At 42.1% G+C, this 21066-nt stretch overlaps 1 protein-coding gene across 2 annotated transcripts in view; it reads left to right on the top strand.

The window, feature by feature from the left end:
* Positions 1-21066, top strand: part of CDHR1 (cadherin related family member 1) — a 45861-nt gene that overhangs the window by 11932 nt on the left and 12863 nt on the right. For both annotated transcript variants that reach the window (XM_005520467.2, XM_088059716.1), the window contains exons 7-14: positions 1415-1531; positions 3118-3261; positions 5595-5673; positions 8510-8610; positions 10344-10547; positions 13562-13714; positions 17825-17989; positions 20070-20137. In XM_005520467.2, coding sequence (XP_005520524.2) covers positions 1415-1531; positions 3118-3261; positions 5595-5673; positions 8510-8610; positions 10344-10547; positions 13562-13714; positions 17825-17989; positions 20070-20137 — 1031 coding nt within the window. The remainder of the gene's footprint in view (positions 1-1414; positions 1532-3117; positions 3262-5594; positions 5674-8509; positions 8611-10343; positions 10548-13561; positions 13715-17824; positions 17990-20069; positions 20138-21066) is intronic.

Below are 21066 nucleotides of genomic sequence, written 5' to 3'. Positions count from 1 at the left end.
ACAGGGAGAAAGAGATTAACTGGTAATCTTGTATGCTTATGTGATTTCTAAAGCATGAAATAGCTTTCTTTAGGGAGCAAAACACACTGGAAACATAAATGCGCCCTTTAGTGTAGCAGGCTGGTGCATAATTGATATCTGGATCAGAGTGGGAAATGAGAGGTACTAAATCTTCTCCCTGACAAAGTAGTGACTGCCTGAAACCACCCTTTCAGTTGCTGCCCACTGGTGAAGAACTGAAAGTGCTCCAGAATTAAAGCTGAACTTCTGTATGACAGGTCTTCTTTATGCCACATTTTTTTTCATTATGTCCTTCAAATTCCTTCTTCCTACAGGCAGTTTCATCCAGGTTATCTGCAGTTCCCCTTTTTCAAGAGGAAACATGAAAAAAGCAAACAAAAAAACAAAGCAAATTTGTTGCAACATTTAATTTTGGATACAAATATGGAGACAAGTTTGAAGATATTTACATAGCACTAAAGCTAATCCTGTTAAGAGCTTGGGCATACCATGAAAGAACACCTTGAGTGCCTTGTTGAAATTTAGCTTTGATTTCACAAATTATGATCCATGTGCAAGATTCAGTTTTGCACAGGGCTTTAGCTGATAGTCTATGAACCAAGGGACAGCAATTTCAAAATTCTGTGTCTAGTTTATAATATATTTGTGTGGCAAAAAGAATGATAAATATGTGTATTGTTGAAAAAATCTTGCCATGTCTTTGGGCACAGTCTCTGAGAATTCTCAAGTTGCACAGAAAAAACCTCTCCACAAGTATGGCATAGGCAGGTGGTGACATCTGCTGAAATGGCCAGGATTATCTGACGGTGGCCATTGTGTCTGGGTACAGGAACAGAGGTGTTTGTACAGATAACTCCAGTTCAGAAGAATGGAGGGAGGCATTTTTTAGGCTTCTTTTAAAATCAGATGTTCTTTAGATTTTGTTTGTACATCACAAAAATCACCAGACCACCACTGTGTTTGATGATAATCTATACATAACAAGCTTGCTGCATTTTTTTTTAAACCAGTAGAACTTTGAAACACTAAGGGGTAACACCATTTCTTTTTTTCTTCCTTTTCCCTTCATCTTTTTTTCTGTTAAGTCTCCCTACCTCTTTCTATCCAATTAGCTGAGTTAGCCAAAGTTTAAGTTTTCACAATGATATACTAAAAGATTAAAAATACCTACATTACAAGTAACTGATTTATTCTGAATAATGAGAGACTTGTGGTTGCTTCATGAATTGTTCATAAACACACAGAGGTGAAATTCATCAAATACATTATTCACCCAAACCGTATCATTATTCCAGTCTTCTCCCCGAGCAGATGAAATAAAAGATGAATCCCTATGGCAGTCCTATCTCCCCACATGTAATCTCTGTCTGTTTCTTCTTCTCTTTTCTTTTAGAACATCCATGCTAATAAGTTTACGATAGACCGTCACAGTGGTGTCCTGCGCATCAAACCAGGGGTCACCTTGGACTACGAGAAATCAAGAACACATTTTGTCGTCGTCGTAGCCAAGGTAAAAAGGCTTTTCTGTGAGATTAGAGGAGGTGGGGTGTTGTGTTTGAGTGGGACCAATTAGTTTGAATACAAGTGCTGCTGCATCACGAAGGCAGCAGAGTTACTCCTGCTGTAAGCTCTGGAGGCGTGGGGGGTAACATGGAAAGGTAAGAGAGGAAAGGTGGCAGGTGTCTGCTGCTGAACAACATCTGGAGCATTTGGGAGGGGGTTTCCCATATTTTGCTCATGTCATCTGTGTCATGAGACTCACCTAGAAGTGAAGGGTTGGTGTTTCTAGCCCTGGCTTCAAGAAGCATCAGCCTGTGAGCTCAGGGCTCCTCATGCTGCCCAGGACACAGCCCTACCGCCACAAGGACAAACCCCTGGCAGGCAGACGGGCCACAGTCATTACCCACAGTAAGACACAGGGCACAGCTAAACCCAGCACAGCACAAGAGATGGATTTCTTTTCTGGAAATACCTGTGGACATTTCTTTCCTCCACTTCTCTGCTGCCTCATGGCAGGAGCTTATTCAATTCATGCAAATATTGCTGCACATCCCTTCTTGCCACTGTCTTTCCCAGCAGTACTGTGCCTGTGACTTGGCTGAGGATTCATAGCTTGCATTAAAAGTCCAAGATTTTGAAGTGTCTCACAATCCTGTCACACAGACAGACTCACATGGGTGGAAAGAGGGCAATTTTGCTGTAGTTTATGAGGACTTTGAGTTGCTCAAATTTTTTGAAAAATGTATGGACCTTTTAATGTATTTTTTAGCCAAGGTTCATTTAAAGAGAAGTAGCAGAGTTTGGCTTAAACTCTGCCTTTGGGACAGTAAGTAAGAAAAAAAAAATATCAGTGTATCTTTTCCAAAAAATTGGCATTTTTAAAATTGGTACTTCAGACATGTTGAACAATTCGCACTCTTAGACACCAGCATGACTACTGACCTACACCTGGTGCTCTGAGACTGAGGGTGTTAAAACCTTCTGAAATAGGGAGTTGTATTCCTAATTGGCTCTGCTGCATCAGTTGCGGAGAGCTGGTTGTAGCCAAGTCCCCAGAGACTGTTTATACAGTGTGGCTGTCTTGCAGGTTTTGGCTGCACAGCTCCTTCTGTGCTTGCACTTTATCACATAGGTGTTCCTAGGAGACTTTGAGCATATACAGTGTTTATTTCCCTCTAGAAATGCACTACCTTGCTACTGTGCACTGTCTTGTGTTCATGACAAGATTCTGTGTGGGATGAAAAGCTGTAGACCTTGATCACTAACTTTTTGTATAATTTTCTAGCCTTTTTTCCTAAAAAACCCTTGAATTCCCTGTCCCCTCTCTAAAGATCATTTATGACTGCATATATTGGTTCAATCACTTTTAATATAAGAAATTACTTATGAGGCACTGCAAGCTGTCTTCCTAATCAGAGAGAGTGCAGGAAAAATGGAAAAGTGAAGGGAATAGGGCAGCACAGATTAATCAGTATGCTCAGAGAGAGAAGGTATTCCTGGAACTGTGCTTCTGAAGGCTCATGAGGTCCATGCAATGCCTAAGCTGATTTTCAAGCATGCTTCAGCAGAGGCATCTGACCATTACTTCTTTTCTAGGATGGAGGTGGGAAGCTCAGGGGAGACAACAAAGTATTTTCAGCCACAACAACAGTTACTATCAATGTGGAGGATGTTCAGGACACTCCTCCTATGTTCATCGGGACTCCCTACTATGGATATGTCTATGAGGACACGCTCGCAGTAAGTTCTCGTTTTCATCTCTGGGAGAACAAGAAGAACAAGTGCAGCCTTTCCCATCTCGATCAAGAAAGCCCTAAGGTTTCTAGCACAGGCTTTACTGGAAATAGGACCTGAACTCTGATTTGACTTCTAGGTGAAATGAGCTGAACAAATCTCAGACTATTTCTTACTTATGTCTACTGCAAATTTTCTATTCAAGGCTTCCTTGTTTTTTCATTGAAGTCAAAAAATATTCTGCCCATTTATATTGGTCTAAGCCCAGACAGTTACTAAGAGCTCTTCTGTAGCTCAGACCTCCAGAGGCACTTGGCTGAAGGCTTAAGCAGGCTGCCACTCACCTCACCTGAACACATCATGCTTAAAAGCCTTTGTGTGTCTGTTTGCTCTGTGGGCTCACAGTGCTTTTATTCTCTAGCTCAGATAAGTCTGCTACTGACAGCTGGTTGTTCAAGGTGCAGACAGAATTTATGCCCGAGTATGCCCTCCCTCTGTGTCATCCCATGGGCATCAGCTGGGGAGAAGCAACCCTGACATCCCCAAAATGCAGGATGCTTTCTGCTCAGTGATGGCTGGTTAGGCAGAATGGCCCAGGAAGGCCTCCTAGGCCTAAACTCAATCAGATTATCAGCCAAACAGAGACATAATTAGGATAACCAGTCATTTCCAGCCACATATTCTTGAAGCTGCAAACTAATGAGCTCTGTCTAAGCACTGACATGATTGTGTGGATCAGCTTTCACCCTGATACATAAGATTTAATTAAAATGTTCTTCACATATTGGACAAAAAATGGTATCTGCCTATGAAATTACCCAAAATTAGGCCATTGATGAATTTAGCAGTGTGATTGCACTCTGTTCATCTGACCTTCCCTAGAGTTCCATGAAAGATTGTGTCTTTTCTGTCCAGAAATGTACACTGCAGCCCACGCATGACTATATATTGCAGTTCGCTGCAGAGGTTGTTACATTTCAGCAGGGCAGAGAAGTAATACTCGTGTACTTTGCAGGTGTTTAGAATGAGTGATATTATGTATATTGATTTATTCTGCATAGTTACATATAGATCTTGAAATAACAATCAGGTGCACACGGGAGTTAGTGTTTACTATGGAAATGAGAATCAATAAATGTTAATTACATCCAGCTTGAGCTCATAACTTACACCATTATGATATAATGATGGAAGCACGAATCAGTCCTTCCCACTATGGGTTTTGCCATTAGGACGAACTCCACAGAGGAAGAGGCAATAGCTGATTTTAGTGGTGTTTGTGCATTTGGTGTTAATTTTGTAAACTTGCTTCTTTTTTCCTTGGTGGAGTTGTCAGGATTTACAAGTACTCTGTCACCTTCAAAGGGACTGCACTGCATTTTGCCCAGTAGGCAGATTTTATTGCTGCTTCCAGCATAAACGATAATAAATACAGTTCTGTATTTCCAGTTGCTCTAACAGAGCCTTGCTCTTGTTTGAAAAATTCACTCAAGGGTTGTCATGAAAATGTTCCTTGTTGCCAATTTTGATTCACTGGCAGTTACTTCAGTGTTCCCTGGTTCTTCAGCCTCACACAGTAACACTTGAGTTCAGAGGCCTGACTTGCACAGCTCACTGCCACTTGGGTGAGCATTTTAATGTGACACTCATCATCCCTCTGAGCTGATAGGAGCAGTCACATGAGCAAATGGTCCCCAGTACACAAATTCTCTATGTATGGCCCACGGCCACGTTACTTGTGCAGAAAGACAGACAGTGAAGGTTTAAGAGCAGTTAAATCACCATCATTTTCATCACAATTTTATGCCCTAGATATTCTGTGGGCAAAGTTGCTCTGTCATCTCTGTTTGCTTCTACTGCCTGTCTGAACTTAATTAGGAAGGACCAAAGTGACCCAATGACTCCTTGGCAGCTGCCTGTGTCTCAGCACACACTGTGTGGCCATGGGGCACAGGAGCCTACACAGAAGCGGCCAGATGGAATCTTGGTAGTGCCCCAAACTAAACTTTGGGTTTCAGATTAGCTGCTCCAAATCCTGTCCCCTGTGCTGTCTACATCTGTGGCTCCAGGCAGGTGTCCTTGGCCACAACTTCCAGCCATTCCTGTGACCAGCCAGCCCCCAGGGCTGAGGCACCCATGGCCATGCAGAGTCTGCAGCCATTTCACACCCAGAGCAGTGGGCACTGGCCCTTTATGTGTTCCCCATATGGCACAAGCACCCACTCTGCCCCCGCACTTCACTGCAGAAAAACCTACAGGAGTTCAGTTTATTAATGTGCTGTTGCAATTTCACTGCTCTGATCTTGGCACACAGACTGTGATTTCCCATTTCTCCCCAGGGCTCTGAGGTCCTTACTGTTGTTGCTCTGGATGGAGACAGAGGAAAGCCTAACAGTATTCATTACTGCATCGTGAATGGTGAGTAGGCTTGTCTTATGGGAAATTTGAAGGGCACTCAAAACTACATCTGGCATTAAATTAGAACAGAATATGCTAGAGTTTAATAAACCTGAGACAAAATCTCAGGAAATAATGTCAGGTACCTCAAACAACTTCAGGGCCCTGTCCAGCAGAGAATAACCAAGATTCAATTCAGTGAGTCTTAGTATCTTCTTCACAGAACTGCGCTTGGAGCTGTTAATGTTCCTGATTTGTTAGGCATCAGTGCCTGCTTGTCATTTCAGAAAGTGTAAAGGGAGATGCATTCCCTCTTCTGAGCATCTCTATCCCTTAATCTGGGAGGTGAGATAATTCATTAGGAGACCCAGACGTGGCATTTGGAGGGATATTTTTATTAATACAGTGATGAAAGTGGCTAAACAGTCAAACCTCTGATTTCTTGGAGGAAATTATATTTACCAGTGAAGAGACACTGGCTGTACACTGAAGTGGAAGAAAACAGATGTTATCAGAAGATTAATGCTTTCCATCAGCTATTCTGGGAGTGTCTGTCGCATGTCTTTTAATAGCATGAATGTGAAATTTAGCTGAATTGATGATTCATTAGGTGGTGAAGAAAACAGCTTAGAGCAACTAAACTCCAGGCTATGGCTTTGGGGGTTTTGGGTTTTATACTCTCTCCCTTCCAAAACAAGGCTTCTGTAGCAACAGGGCACCCCAACTCACAGGTGTGAAAGATCCCAAAACTTCCTAAGAGAAATCTGAGGTGTAGTTGAAGAGCTATGGAGTAAATGCTTCATTGTCTTAAATGATCTAAACAGCCAGGACAGAGAGATACTCACAGATGAGATTTTGTCTTGGTATGGGATGAGACCAATGCTGAGGTTTCTTCTTAATGTGAGGAGATAAATAGGTAAAAGAAAGGTAGAAGCATTGAGGGAAAAAAGGTTGCAAAAGACAATAGATAGAAAATGAGAAAAGGTAAAAAGAAAGGTGTAAAATGAGGAGCAAGAACAAGTAAGTGGGATGAAAATATGCTAAACAGTGGAGAAATTAAGAGAACAAGTAAAGGCAGAAGAACCATGGAAAGTGTCAAAGGGAAATAAGATTAATGAGGAAAAATACTGGATTTCCAAAGAAAATGGAGAAGGACCAAAAGGGTTTTCTGGGATAAAAAAAGGTAAGTGTTTAGAGAAGAGTGGGAAAGGAAGATGGAAGTGGATGACAGATAACTAGAACAAAATATGACTTAATGTGGAGCCCATTTCTCGTGCCCATTAACAAAGGGTTTTGTTTGTGTGAAACGGAAAAGAGGGGAAGGGATTATGCTTTTAGTGCATAGCAAGTTGAAAAACAGAGAACAAGATTGCAACAGGTTTCTGCCCCTGCACCTCAAACACTGGCATTATTTTGACAAGCCATTATTCCAATGACTGCAGGCTGGGATGTCAAAGGACAAGAAAACACTAACAGAAAATAGGAAATTGTTCTTAATAAGCATTTCTTATTCCAGGAGTGTGGGATAATAATGGGAAATGCTCCAGTCTTCTGAATGTGCTGTAGGGAGGAACACACATACTGCTACATGTACTCCAGGGTTACCAGTTTCCCCAGGATAACTACACAATAACGTGAAGTATGGTGGCTTGAAACCACTATTGACTTCAGCTTCTTCTCAGCCAGAATATATTTTGCAGGCCAATGTATCTTAATAATTGGGTATTGTGAGTCAATATCTGTTCAATGTTGTGTCTCAAGTGCTTTAATGAAGTTGCAGTTATTGTAGGTATTAGCAAAAGAGGATACTATCAGATGGTTTAAAAATCAGCATTGGAAATGAGTTTGAGAAGAAGAAAAATTAATGTGCTTTCAGGTCATCATCCTTTATTTCTGAAGCCTTGATCTCCTACATTTAAAGGGATTTCCTCTCTTCCTTTCAATGGTAGACTGCCACAAAGCAGAGGATGTGGCCAATACTGTACATGAGGCAGCATCAGGGCTGCCCTTCTTGGGCACCAGCCTGCCCTTGGCTGTGATATGAGATGGTTCCTGACATCCTGGTGAGACACTGCTGCCTCTCTGCAAGCTGGCATTTGCTTCAGCACGAATATACCAATCTCAATAAATCACTGCTGCCTGGAACTGCTATTCTCTCCAGGTCAATGGAAGCTGGGTAGCAGCAGCAAAGTCAGCCTGCAGCCCTGTCCTGTCTCAGTTCAGAAACCTTGGGGTTTACCCCAGATACTCCAAAAGCCCTGTTTGTTCTAGACAGCCTTGCAACAGGCTGAAAGCTTTTTTTGACAACTCAGTGTTTAAGACCAGAAGACATTTCTCCAGAAATGCTGTCTGAGGGAAGTGACAAAGTGTTTCCTTGAGGCAGATTGTCAGACTTCTCACCTTAGCTGATATTAGTGAGAGAAATGTTCTTGTTTCTCAGAGACTTAATTAAGCATTTGCTAATTACAATGACAAATGTCTATTTTTGTCTAAACCAGCATATAAAGAAGACAGCATAATAAAAACTAATACCAAATTAGCATGCCTGGATGCTGAGGCTTGAGGGGAGCCCAAGCAGGATGGGAAGAGGAAAATGCTGACAGTTGCCCATAAGGGAAGAACTCCACTGAGCCTTTCTTTGGAGACAAAACCCTTCTTGACCCTCATTTGTGTTTTCATCTCACTGTGCCCAGTCACAGAAATGCTTCCTCTTTGAAGAGTGGCTTCAGATCTGTGGATAGACGTGGATACACATATGGACAAAAATGTGCTCAATGAAGTGTATAGTTGATTTGCCCATGCTTGTTCAAAGGAGGAAAGTGTGGCATATAACCAGAGCATCTTTGTTTCATTGCAGGAAGTGAAGGGTCATTTGAAATCAGCAACACAACTGGAGCCATTTCTGTGATAAAAAGCCCAAATCAGCTCAAGAAAGAAGTTTATGAACTAAAAGTTAAGGTAGGTACTGTGGCCACTTTAAGACTATTGGTCTCAAATGCCATGAGTTGGCACGATTATCTAAAATTGTTCAATTTATATCTGACTTTACCTGTTTCAGAAACTACCTCCTATATTTGAGCAGAGTGCCAGATGTATAAAGCAGAACTAATTGCTTTTGTGGGGATGTTGGGATATTATTTTTGGGATATTAAGTATCTCAAATTTCTTCTTTCAAATGAAATCATCTTGTCCAAATTTTTGTCTCTGAGGCTAGAGAATCAATGTTCTTTACAGTCCATAGATACCTGTTGTCTGTGTTTCCAGATTTTATTGCTAAACTGGGAATTAATGTCTTGAAACCTCCACGTTATGAGATAGGTAACAGTCAAATCTGTGATTAGTAATAGGACTGGAACAGATCATGCAGGGTCATGTCAGCATCCACTGCTGAGGCACTCATCAGACACATACAAATACATGCTCACACCTTGATGAGCTAACATCTCGATGAGCCAGTACTCATGTGATAGGCTGTGTTATTTTAAGCAGTTTCTAAAGAAAAAGTGTTTAAAAATGTAGAATTCAGTTGTGAAGACTATCAGTTTTCTTCAGCATGTTGAAACTGATTATTATTGTTGTGGTAAGGACAATACTGGCTTATAGGCAGCTTTGAGGAATTGCACACTGCCAGAACAAGTGTGTAGCATACCCAAGGGCCCTTGCTTGCTCCTGGGCTCCAGCACTGAGCTGTACCTGGGAGAACGTGGAGTCCTCATGGGCTCAGTTAACCTCAGGCACCATTTCTTCCTCTATCTGCTCTGCTTCACTGCAGTCTGCTACCACTCCCCCATGCAGAATGGGTTAAAGCCTTGCAAGCTTTTCTGATCTCCTAATTATGTATGTGGTGACCCAGAGTTCATGCAGGCTGCAAAAGCTGCTAGAGGAACCAAGAGGGTGTTATATTACCCAGCGGACATAATGGCAGGCACCTCAGTTGCCAGACTAGTGTCTTCAGAGAAAGTGCCTTTGGTTTTGAGCCCTTTGAACAAAAAGGCATGTTAGATATAACTGTTGTGACAAAAATACCAGCCATTTTCTGTCCTGGCAGAAGAAGTGCCTCAGGTTCAATCCAGTGAATCAGGCTGCAAGTTGCAGTTGTTGAAACCCAGACAGATTTGATCTTGTGGTTCAGAAAAATACCAGCTAGGTTTGCCTGTCTGTCTAAACTATATCCACTTTAAATTAGGCTCATCTAAAGAGCACAGCAGAATTCTGAATCAGAAACTAAATCTCTGATCACCTTTTCAAATATTTACCTAAATGCCTCAAGTACAGTTTTTCTCGAAGTATTAAAGGCTGCAGTCCTTGCAGCAATGAGACAATGAACTGCCTGTGGTACCACAGCAAATTTAAACATTGTCTTCCTTTTCTATTCTATCAACACTTTAGGGAAGCAATTACCTTACCTCTATTGGATTGTTTTTAGAGAACTGTTTTCACTTAGAGTGAGTTACTAAGATCACAAAATTAGAGGAAGAATCAACCGGGGCTCTACTGGGACTAGTTTATTACCATAATCTTCTAATCATCATAAACTTCAGTGTGAAATGGACTGAGGTTTTAGAGAAATATAAGTCTGTGAATCTTCCTACAAGTTAGAGTGCTTTGTACATGTGGAATAATATCTGAACATGAACCTGAAGAAGGAGAAAACAGTTTCATCATTCTTTTCTTCCTCTTGCCTGCTGCAGGCATCAGAAGTCAGTCAGGAAGGTGACATCTCCGAGCACACGTTTGCCATGGTGACCATACGGGTGGTCGACCTCAACAACCATCCACCAACGTTCTATGGAGAAAATGGTCCCCAGAACAGGTTTGAACTGACCATGTATGAGCATCCCCCAGAGGGTGAGATCTTAAGAGGATTGAAGATCACAGTCAATGACTCAGATCAGGTAAATGGAAACTATGCGGACTTTCAGTTTTCCTGTCCTGTTTTTGTAAAGACTAGAAAGAGCTGTCAGATGGGGAAATGTCATTTTAGAAACCCACCTGTTTCACCTGCATTCCCTAAAAGCCTAGGACAGACAAAGCAGTTGTAGGGTCCAGTACCACAGAGAGCCTGGACCCAGGAGTTCAGTTAGTCTGTCACACAGAGTTATGCCAATGGGAAGGGTGGTCCTGCACCTGCAGGTCTTGTGGCAACTGAAGCTGAACTATCCTTATGAACTTCCCTAACTACTGGTTGTGTTCTTTTGTTGCCTGTGTATTGTCTGAGAACATATTCCCTTTGAAGATTTTCTTGGAGGTTCCAAGCCCTTTATTAACTTCAGGTGTAATTAGAGTCTTCATCTTCTTCTGGTCCTTATGTTACAGCCAGGGTCTGCAGTGCATGGTCTGATAAGTCATTCCCACTGGAGTGATATTTTTAGGTAGTCTTAAAAATTATGCCTGAGCCAAACTAACTCCTAACAGATAAAGGCAAAGGAAAGAAGACTCCATCCATAGCCTGCTGTCTAACTGACCTGTGGTGCCTGTAGGTGCCATGGCAATGGTTGCTATAGGGACCCCTAAGCTAAATACTGTATGAATGACATCCATCTGAGTTAGCCTCTGGTTAGGTAGTGACAAGAAAAAAGCTTAATGCATCTGAGAATTGTATTACTATTGGAAAAAGCTCTCTTCTGTAACTGTGCTTAGTATTGTGCTGGTTTGATGGTATTGTACTTTATCAAACCCACTGGCTTCTGCCCCCTCCCTCCTGCTGCTCTGCAGCGAGCAGATAAATGACTGCTTTCAAAGCAGTGCTATGTCTACCCTGCTATTGTCACGGGGGATGGTGCTGCAGAAGGGGAGAAACAAAACCCATCTCTTCTCTTTAGAGACAAAATATATATCTAGGCTGACAAAATATTCAGGCTGCAAGTTAGGCTATAAAATAAGCAGAAAACACTGATAAATACACTGTATAGATTTCTCAAGAAGCTTCCTAGTGCAGTGTAAGGCATCACTCTAGGCGGGGTGGATTGCTTTTCTTCTAAGGCAGAGAATGCAATGTTTTCCCTTCCATCCAAGATGATCAGTAGAAAAGAAAATTAAACATGTGTCTGTCTGTCACAGCTACTAGAGACTTTTCTTTTGGGGGAGTGAATGATACAAGTGAGGAGGAAGCTGTGGTTAAGGTCTAGTTTAGGCCTACAGTTTGATGGAAATGCCATGCTTACTTGCAAGAAAATTATACAGAAATTTCTCTCCCAGACCTGTTCAACAGGGCTTAGGGCTCAGTGCTGCTGTTCCTCCAGTCATTGCTGTGTCCCATGGCTGTCTGCTTGAAGACATGCTGCAGCCCGGCTTGCTCAGAGCAGATCTGGGTTCAGTGGACATCTGTGTCAGAAATCACTCAGCTGTTGTAGAGGCAGTTCTCTCCCTATCCCATACCGCCCTGCTAGTCCCATGTGCCACACACTTTGTATGACTTTGTCTGACTTTGTATTGCCAAACTGTCCACTCTTCCCATCAGCACTATTTTCCACAGTCCAGCAGCTCTGGCTTTGTGTGTTTGGCTTTACCATCCAGCAAAAGAGAGCCTGTTATCACCTCTGTAGTTGGGGGATGGGTTTGTGTAACCAAACAACTCAGACCACTGAGTTTGGATCCAAGGTCATTCTGTTTCCCTTAAGAAACTACTGCTGAATACTTTTTCTCTTGACATGAGCTAGGGCTGCTCAAGAACTACTCGTAACAAGCTCTCCAGGGATACAGCTGAAAGTAAAGTTGTCCTGTTTGAAAGTTATTATTAGAAATTCATCATCTCAAGATTCATGCTACAGGGAGAACGTGGCACCAGGCTGGCAGTGAATCTGACTGTTTGTCGCAGTGTAAACATGACACTGAGAAATTGGTGAACCCAGAGAGTTTGGTGAGGTAGGCTCAGGTCATTTTCACATCTTCCCTGTAAGGCAAAAATATGAGAATCTCCCCTTCAACTTTTCTCTCGCATGCTCCAGTTTGATTTAAGAGAACTGGCCTGGCCAGCTGGCTCTGGCTCACTCTTCCCAAATTGCACACAAGTGGTGATAGCCTTTTAGATACTGCTGCTTCTCATGTTCTCTCTGGCTAGAACGTTTCTCTATGTAATGGGATTTGCCTTCTCACTTCACCTGGAGCTGCAAAGTGTGTCAGATTTTGTTCTGCACAAGTGGAGCCCCTCTCTCCCCACAAGTACACCAACTTCCAAAAGGTTTGGTATTTGCATCTCTGGGTTACCTTAATCCAATCAGTGCAAAATGTGGAGTACCACCTCTGTTTGGAGATTGCCTATTTTGTGATTCTGCATCTTCATCATTCAGAATGCATGAAGGACAAGTCACACAGCATGTGCATTAGCAGGACACAGGCTGGACACTGGAAGTGTTCAAGGCAGGCTGGATGGGGCTCTGTGCAACCCGGTCTAGTAGAAGGTGTCCCTGCCTGTGGTGATCTCAAATGTCCCTTCCAACACAGACCATTCTGTGAGACTGGGTTTGTGAGGATTGTGTTTTCCTTACTAGAGAATTTCAGTTGTCTTTCCTTGGTAGGAAGCTGGAAGAGGCAGGACTTCCCTGCCAATATGCATGTGGTGTTATCTCTGTCTAGCTCCCGGTGTGGGGCATGAAACCCAAGGCTGCTTGCCACAAGATTCCTCTTTTAGCCAGGCCTGCTGTGGGGATTTTCCATTATGACTGAAAGAATAACCAAGCTTGTCAATCTATTTTAAGAAAAGCTGTGTCTGTCTTGTGACTAGGGCTGGAGGGATTATACAACTAATAAGCCTCTTAGTGGTCTCCTGCCCAGGGGATGGAGAGCAGAGGTCTCTAAGCAGTAAGATTCGTTCTCATTTTACATAGTTTGAGGAAAGAGAGCAATCTAGGCTGTAAGATATGTGCCATTCACTGGAAACAATCAATGTCATATCTGCTTTAATTCACAGGGAGCCAATGCTAAATTCAACCTCCGTCTTATTGGACCTGGTGGCATATTCCGAGTGGTTCCTCAGACTGTCCTCAATGAGGCTCAGGTTACAATAATAGTGGAAAATTCTGCTGCTATTGACTATGAAAGCTTCAAGGTGTTAACCTTCAAGGTACTTCTGCTTTCCAGGTCCTCTTTTTCGGTGTATATACTATGAGTATGGTGGCTTTTGTATTTGATGTGATTTAGCTTCTTAATCCACTGAAGCTGTCTGATGCATATCAGTGACATGATATTCCATGTGAGGGAAACTCATTTCTGCCTCTAGTTCCCCACCTTCACAAAGTTTAATGGATACATCTGTGGACTGATTTAATCCAGTCAGTACAAAATGTTGATTTTTATCTGCCTCTGGAAACTGTACATGTTGGTGGCTCTGAATCATTCTAGACTGAACCTTGAGGGTGTTATTTCTGCACTCACAATGATACATTCACAGGATGAAATCCTAATTTCTCTGCAGCTAGAACTTTACCTGCTTAGTGCTAAGTAATTTGATTCATGATCATGCTTTTGAATGTTGGCAGCCTGAAGACCCCAGCTGACTGGAAGATAATTCCCAAAATTGCTCACTGCCTTTGTCAGAGTCCATCTATCTATATGGCCATTTGCAGGCTGACCTGAGGCTCACCCATGCTCTAAGCCAGCCACGCAAGAACCAGTTTCATCCAAAAGCTGGAATCGTGCATTATCACCTTCCCTGATGGATTCTTTGGCTCACCAACAAGATAATTAAGTTGTCAGGTTTTCTGTCAGCTGCCCCTGAACATGAGTGTAGATGTTTCAGTTCTGACTACAAAGAATTGCACAGACAATCCCTGTAATCATTTTTAGAAATTGCCAAAATGATCTAGCTGAGTACTAACATATGCTAGTTTTGCAATGTACAGAGAGGGGCATTTTTTGCACAGTCCAAAAGCCAAAATTCCACAATTTTGTTCTGCCCCTTGTAATATGGTTTGCTTTGTGTCCTTAGCAAGTTTCACTTCAGTATGTTTCAGGCCTCTTCTTGTAATATTCCTAAGCCATTTTGAGCTTTATAGATTATAGATGCTACAAAAATATGAGGCATCATTACTGTATTAAAGTGGAAGATTCTGAAGGGACCATAAAGTGCTACTGAAACTAATTATAACAAGCGCACATTTATTCAGGTTAAACTACCAAAAGCCCAGTAAAGGAGTTACACATGGCCTCCTCATGAATGCCAATAGAAATCAAAGTAGTTAATGTGATTGCCATGAGCACCAAAGAATTAATTACCAGGAAAAAAGGATACATATTTTTATAGCTTAAGCAGTTGGGGTTTTTTTTTAATTATTTCTACTGGAGAAAGACTTCCCAAAATTGTTTCTACTGGAGACTTTAAGACTTGGCATAAAAAGTGCAGCCTTTGTCTGGATTCCAAATGAAGAAGGTGCAGATGGATGATATGGTAGCAATATATGGCAGCAAATACTTTATAAAGACCTCATTGCTGGCTTCATTTTTCTGCAAAGTTCAAATCACTTCCTACCCAGTTTTAGTTGTCAGTGTAGTCATTCTGGTTAGAATTTTGGATGAAACATATTTAATGTGTATCTCACAACAGCTCTGAGAGGATATCTTGAGGGTTTCAAGGTTTTTTTCTGTAAGCAATGATCCCTCTCCTCTAGTTTGTTTTTGAAGAGTAAAATTCCAGAGATTAATTTGTCTGGGAGATGCACTGAAAAGCTTTCTGAAGCAAAGACTACTAGAGAAACCTATCTTCCATTTAGTGCTGGCTCTTAAATGTATGTGGTAATCAGGACTTCTTTCTTCATTTTCAGCTGTCCAAGGGCTCAAATGGGTTTCACAAAGTATGGCAGCTACAGTAATTCACACATCTCTCCCAGTCCCTCTGCCACAGGTTCCAGATACTGCTGTCCCACCTTGTTATGGGCTGCCATGCTTTGGGGACAATCCTCCTGCCTGCATCTCCTTCAGCTTAGAGCACATTGTGCCTTGGCAGGAGCCTGGACATGCTGCAGACACTCACTTCTACAGACTGGATGAGGCTGCAATTATCTTTAGTAGCCAAAATCAAACTCTATTTTAAAAATTTACCTACCATTTTTAAGATTGCATGTCAGTTTGCTCTTCTGGCATTTAAGAATTAATTGTTGTATGTAGTCCTGAGAAGTAATAGCTTTATGTCATTTTTTTTTTCTCTCTGCATGAAACAAACAATACGGGTCTGCATAAGGCACTGCAGGCAAGTAAGCTGACAAAACTCCCTCCCTGAAGGAAGATGTCAGCATGTTGACATAGCAGGACTGTGGATGCTTTAAGAAGATGGAATAAAAAAAATAAGTGTAGGAAACAAAGTAAAAATACTGAGCTTTCATAAGGTATACTGAGATAGGCTGATTGCAGCAGCAAAGATGATTTAACTGCAGATGTTATAATTTACTTATAGCTCCGTGTGCACAATCAGCACTAAGATTTTACCTCTGTGCTGCTTCAGGAGCTGAGATTTCTCATGAGGAGGTTTTTGCTGATGTCTGTATGGCTGTCCCTTCAAAAATTTCTTTTTCTGTAACACCACCTGAGACTCCCAAACACAAAAGTTAACACAGCGATGTAGTCACCAGTTTCCCCTTTTAGAGCAGATGTGTCCTGCAGCAATTGCAAGCAATCCTTCGAGATTCATTTCTTCTCTCTATTTCCAAACATTATGAATGTTCACACAGCAGGCACAGCTCTAGGAGATGACACTCAGATAGCCTTTTCCCTGTCTGCTTGAACAGCTCCCCACCTTCTGCTTTCACCTCGAGGTGATACAAACGTGTCCAAATCTGGCAGAGCAGAGGCTTGAGCACAGCGTGTGTCCCCCAGGCAGGTGGCAGTGCCACTGCTGTGAGCATCACTCACCCGCCTCGCAGGGACCTGCGGCACCCGAGCGATGAGCTCCCACAGCCACAGCACCAGTGGAGCAGGGCATGCTGTGGCAGACCCGCTGTTCCTTCCAAAGCTCACTTAGGCACTCACTCTCTTTGTGGGAGCTCCTGGGACACTTCTCCTAGGAATTAAAATGACTGCAGCCAGATTTTTCAGCTGAGCCTCTTAGATCGCAGTTCATGTCCTGCTCGCTATTCTATTAGTGGTGGGCTGTCTTCTTAGAGCCCTCCTTCTTTCTGTTAGCTATGTCTCTGCCCAAGCATGAAAACTAAACATGAGACCATTGTTTTTGGTGTTAGCCATTTGAGCTCAGCCCCCACAGAGCCCAGGACTGATGGCCTAGTGCTGATCCTGTGTGGTGCAGCCACCCATGGGACAGACACCTGGGACAGACACTGTGAAGGTCCCAGTGTCTCTAGTGCCTCTCAGTACCCATTGTTGAAACTGCTTGTTCTTGTTCAGCCACACACCACCTGAGCTTGCTGCTCTACCAGCTCAGGCATCCTACTGAATGCTCCCCAAATCCAGTAATTTTACTCAATAAGGAGTAGAAAGATACAGTAGAGACACTCAGTTTGCTCTGTGTGATTGCCTGTCCTTTCAGATGAGCAGTTATAAGAATGTGTGGTGTCAGAGAACTCTGTTCTCCTCAGAGACAGTAAGGCAATTCAAAAGCCCCCATGTTATCTGACAAAGTCCTGATCAGCATGAGGCAATGAGGGTAGAAGTCCCATGAAGTCAGTAGTAGAAGCCCTCACAATCTTTGAGAATTGTGCTGTACATGCTTGACCGTCCAACATTTGGGGTGGGAGTAATGCTACTTCAAAACAACAGGTTCCCTCATCTTTATACCCTGTTTGCTGCAGTTTATTGTTCCTGACATTTTCCTGATAAAGAACATCCTCTACGATTAAGATCACGATTAAATGTATGAGGTTATTGAAAACAATTCAGTGCTTACGTTTCCCAGAGTTCTAGGAGCTGCCCAGCAGTGATTGTTTGCAGGCTTCTGTTATGGCTTTTGGATGTGTGTTGGTTAGTTATGACTGGTCACATCTGTCACATAAAGTCTAATATGGATACACACAATTTGAAGGCCTCTCTCACAGCTTGATTACCCATCGCAATCAAGCACACACAAACAAGCCAAGGCTACACGGTGACCTGGCTCATCACCTCCCTGGTTCTGAGCTGTCTGGTCCAACCAGGCTGAAACACACCAGTGTGCCGTGGGTGCGGGAGGAAGCTCCTTTAAGAGAACTACTAGCTGCTTTGTAGTGATTTCTGGATTTCTTCTTCTTAGCTTCTTGCAATAGAGGTGAACACACCTGAGAAATTCAGCTCGACAGCTGACATAGTGATTCGCCTGCTGGATACCAATGACAATGTCCCGAAGTTCTCCTCTGACTACTACATTACCAGGATCCCCGAGAACTCCCCAGGGGGCTCAAATGTAGTCGCTGTTACAGTAAGTTTCAGTCACCTCTTAAGAAATGTTCTCTTTTCTATGGAGACTTTTCTACTTTTCTAAGTTCAAGTACCTTAAAAACACTGGAGAGGGCAAGTAGCAAGTTTTACTCACTATTTGACTTCTGGACCAAATCCAATTCCTTTCTAGAATCAACCAGAGAAAAAAAAAGTTCGGAAAAAAAGAGTTTTAGACAAATATTATTTAGAACAACAAGGGCCATCTGCTTTTAAGACAAATCACATGGCCTTTGAGTATTAAAAAAGCCTCAGCCAAATCAGTGTCCAGTGGGAAGATTCAGTCATGGCTAAGTGGAATTGGATTTACTGGATTTTGCTTGTTTAAGTATGAGTAAAAACAAAACAACATGGCTGCTTAGTAGGTATTAGTCTCCTCCTCTTGGGAGGAACCTGGCTGCTAAAGGCATAATTAAACTGTTAATGAGGGCAAGAATATAAAATTAAAGTGCTTAGGACTGGGGAAAAAAGATCCCTATGTATGTACCTTCCCACAGTGGGAAAAATATGCCTATAGATTCTCCAGTACCTTGCATTTTAATACAAAGAAAGTCAGGGTATTACAGTGGCCCTGAGTGCTGGAGGAGCATTTCCAGCTGCCTCTCTCTAATGCAACTGCTGAGACTGGAAACAGCCATCATGTCACAAAGCCAAGAAAGCTCCTGGCCACCTGGGCCTCAGTGGGGGATGCAGGTCACCTTGAAGAGGCCACTCAGGTAAGGATGGTGGAGGCAGGTCGCCAGAAATCTCCAGCACAAGCTGGCAACAAGTAAGAAAGACAATTAAATAATCAGAATAATAAAGTGATGAAGGCAAGTTTTAGTGACGGGAGAATCAAAGTGAAACATAATAGAGAAAAGGTTACTACATGAAACTAATAGGAAAGATATTAGAGAGTGTTAAGCATTACTATCCTTGAGGTAATAGGAATAAAAAAAAATCTAGGACATGGACAGCAAAAAAAAAAAAAATTTAGAAATGTTTGCAGAAGCAACAAAAATTCTGAGCCAAAGTGCACAGGAATATGTGTTGCTGAGGAGCCCATGTAAAATTTAGTCATGTGCTGTCAACTCAGTACTTGACCCAGATTCACAACTATATGTGAAAAACTAAGATGTTTCAGGTTCTCAGAATGACAATTCTGGAGGAAGTCCCAGGTATGCAAATGTTTTAAATAAAGTCAGACAGTACTAAACTAGGCTTTGGTCAAAATTATGGGGTGAGAGAATCTGACAAGTCAATGCCAAAGAACAAAAAACCCCTATCAGTAGGGCTGCAGGTGTGTTGTGTTAATCATGCAGGAGTCAAGACATTGTTCCAATTCTCAAATATTTAAACAGGAAGATGAATGAATCAACCAGCACCACCATGAATTTTGATGGCCAGATACAATGGTATAACACCTCCTCAGAGCTACCAGAGAAGCAGGAGCTTATGGAAATAGCTGCTACCAGATCAATAGCTCTCCTAAGCCTGAGCTAAGAAAGGAAGCCAACAAGAGTATGAAACAAAGATATCATCTAGCGTAGTATTTGCATTATTAAAAGTCACACGAGCACAGGAGTGATTAAAATATAAACAAAGCTGAAATACAATGTATGGATTGAAACATTTGTTATTCATTACTTTAAATCGAATCAATTAAACAAGCAGAAGCTTAAAAATACTCTATATAAAGTAAATCATTTTTCTAGGGAATATTCATTAATGTTTAACTGACAATTAGGAAGGTTTGAGAGCTGGCTGTGTGTTCATGTCATTGAGACTATCTCCATCTCTATCAAAGGAGGATGAGGTAACTGTGGATGGATGGGGCCATCTAGCGTCAGTCTCCCTGCCAGAGCCCCCAGGCACCAGGGACAGCGTTCCTGGGACTGGCAGGGACATTTCCTGGTGGATAAGTTGTGCACTTTCTAGGTGCATATTTTCTCATGCGGATTCCCACTAAAAATGTTGTGGCAAAGAGAGTGAAAAGCATTTGGGCCTGTTGTTAAAAGAAAAATTAAACATTTCTTTTTGCATTTTAGTAAAATAAAACTCTCTTTTTTTTTTCTTTTCTTAAGGCTACAGATCCAGATTCAGGGCTTTGGGGAGAAATCAAGTACTCTATCTATGGAACAGGAGCAGATCTGTAAGTAACAAGTAAATAAATAAAACTACATAACCTATAAGCAGAGTTCTAAAAGAATTTTAAAAGAAAGCTAGCCGACTCATTCTTGATCTGCTCATTTCCAAGGACATTTATACCATGTTCTTTGTGAGTTCTGTGAACACAACAACAGTAAAGCTACTGTGATCATTAAACATCTGCTTCATGAACCCAAGGAATTCTACCCACAAACCCCCAAAGAGATATAAGGCAGCTGAAGTATCAATACACAGGACTTGTTCAATCACCATTTGAAAAACACTTGTAAGAGAAAGAGAGGTTTTGATCTAGCCTAGGGAAAAGTCAGTTCTACAGAAAAAGAATCTCTTGATTTTTTCCCCTTCCCTTTCCATATGGCTTTACAAATAGCTCTTGTCAAAATACATCAAGGAAGACAAGATATTCAAGGATATAAACTTCAGCTTTGGAGGTCAGCTGCATTGGGTGTTAAAAGCCTTTTAGTCAGGAAAAAGAGAACCTGATGCTTACTTGATTTGGTAATAATGGCTTCCTCCCTCTCCCTGTCTTTGGGGACAGTGCTGGGGGTAGAACATCTTGAAACAGTGGTTCCTTCACACCATATCCATCCCAGCTCCCAGGCATGGCTGGGATCAGTGACATGGTTGTCACAGTGATTCCTGCTGGAGCCTGCAGCTGCAGGGCAGGGCTGCAGGGCAGAACGCTGGAAATGAATGAGATTTTCAGGCACTCATCTCAAGAATCTTTTTTCCTCTGTACATTATCCACCTGGAGCTAAAGCTGAACTCTTCTTGGTCAGGTGAAAGCCATTTAGGAGGCACAATCAAAGTCCAAAATCCAAGATGTTAAGGATGAACCTCTTCTGTAGCCAGAAGGATACACATATGGGAGCATTTCCACGATGGATTATTTTGAGCTCTCCACTAAGTCTT

This window comes from Pseudopodoces humilis, chromosome 9, assembly GCF_049639895.1.
Source record: "Pseudopodoces humilis isolate 2021_Gansu_Grassland_sample_001 chromosome 9, ASM4963989v1, whole genome shotgun sequence".
In the NCBI taxonomy this organism is placed as follows: Eukaryota; Metazoa; Chordata; class Aves; order Passeriformes; family Paridae; genus Pseudopodoces; species Pseudopodoces humilis.
Note: the sequence above shows the minus strand (reverse complement) of the source record. Positions and strands in the feature narration are given on the sequence as shown.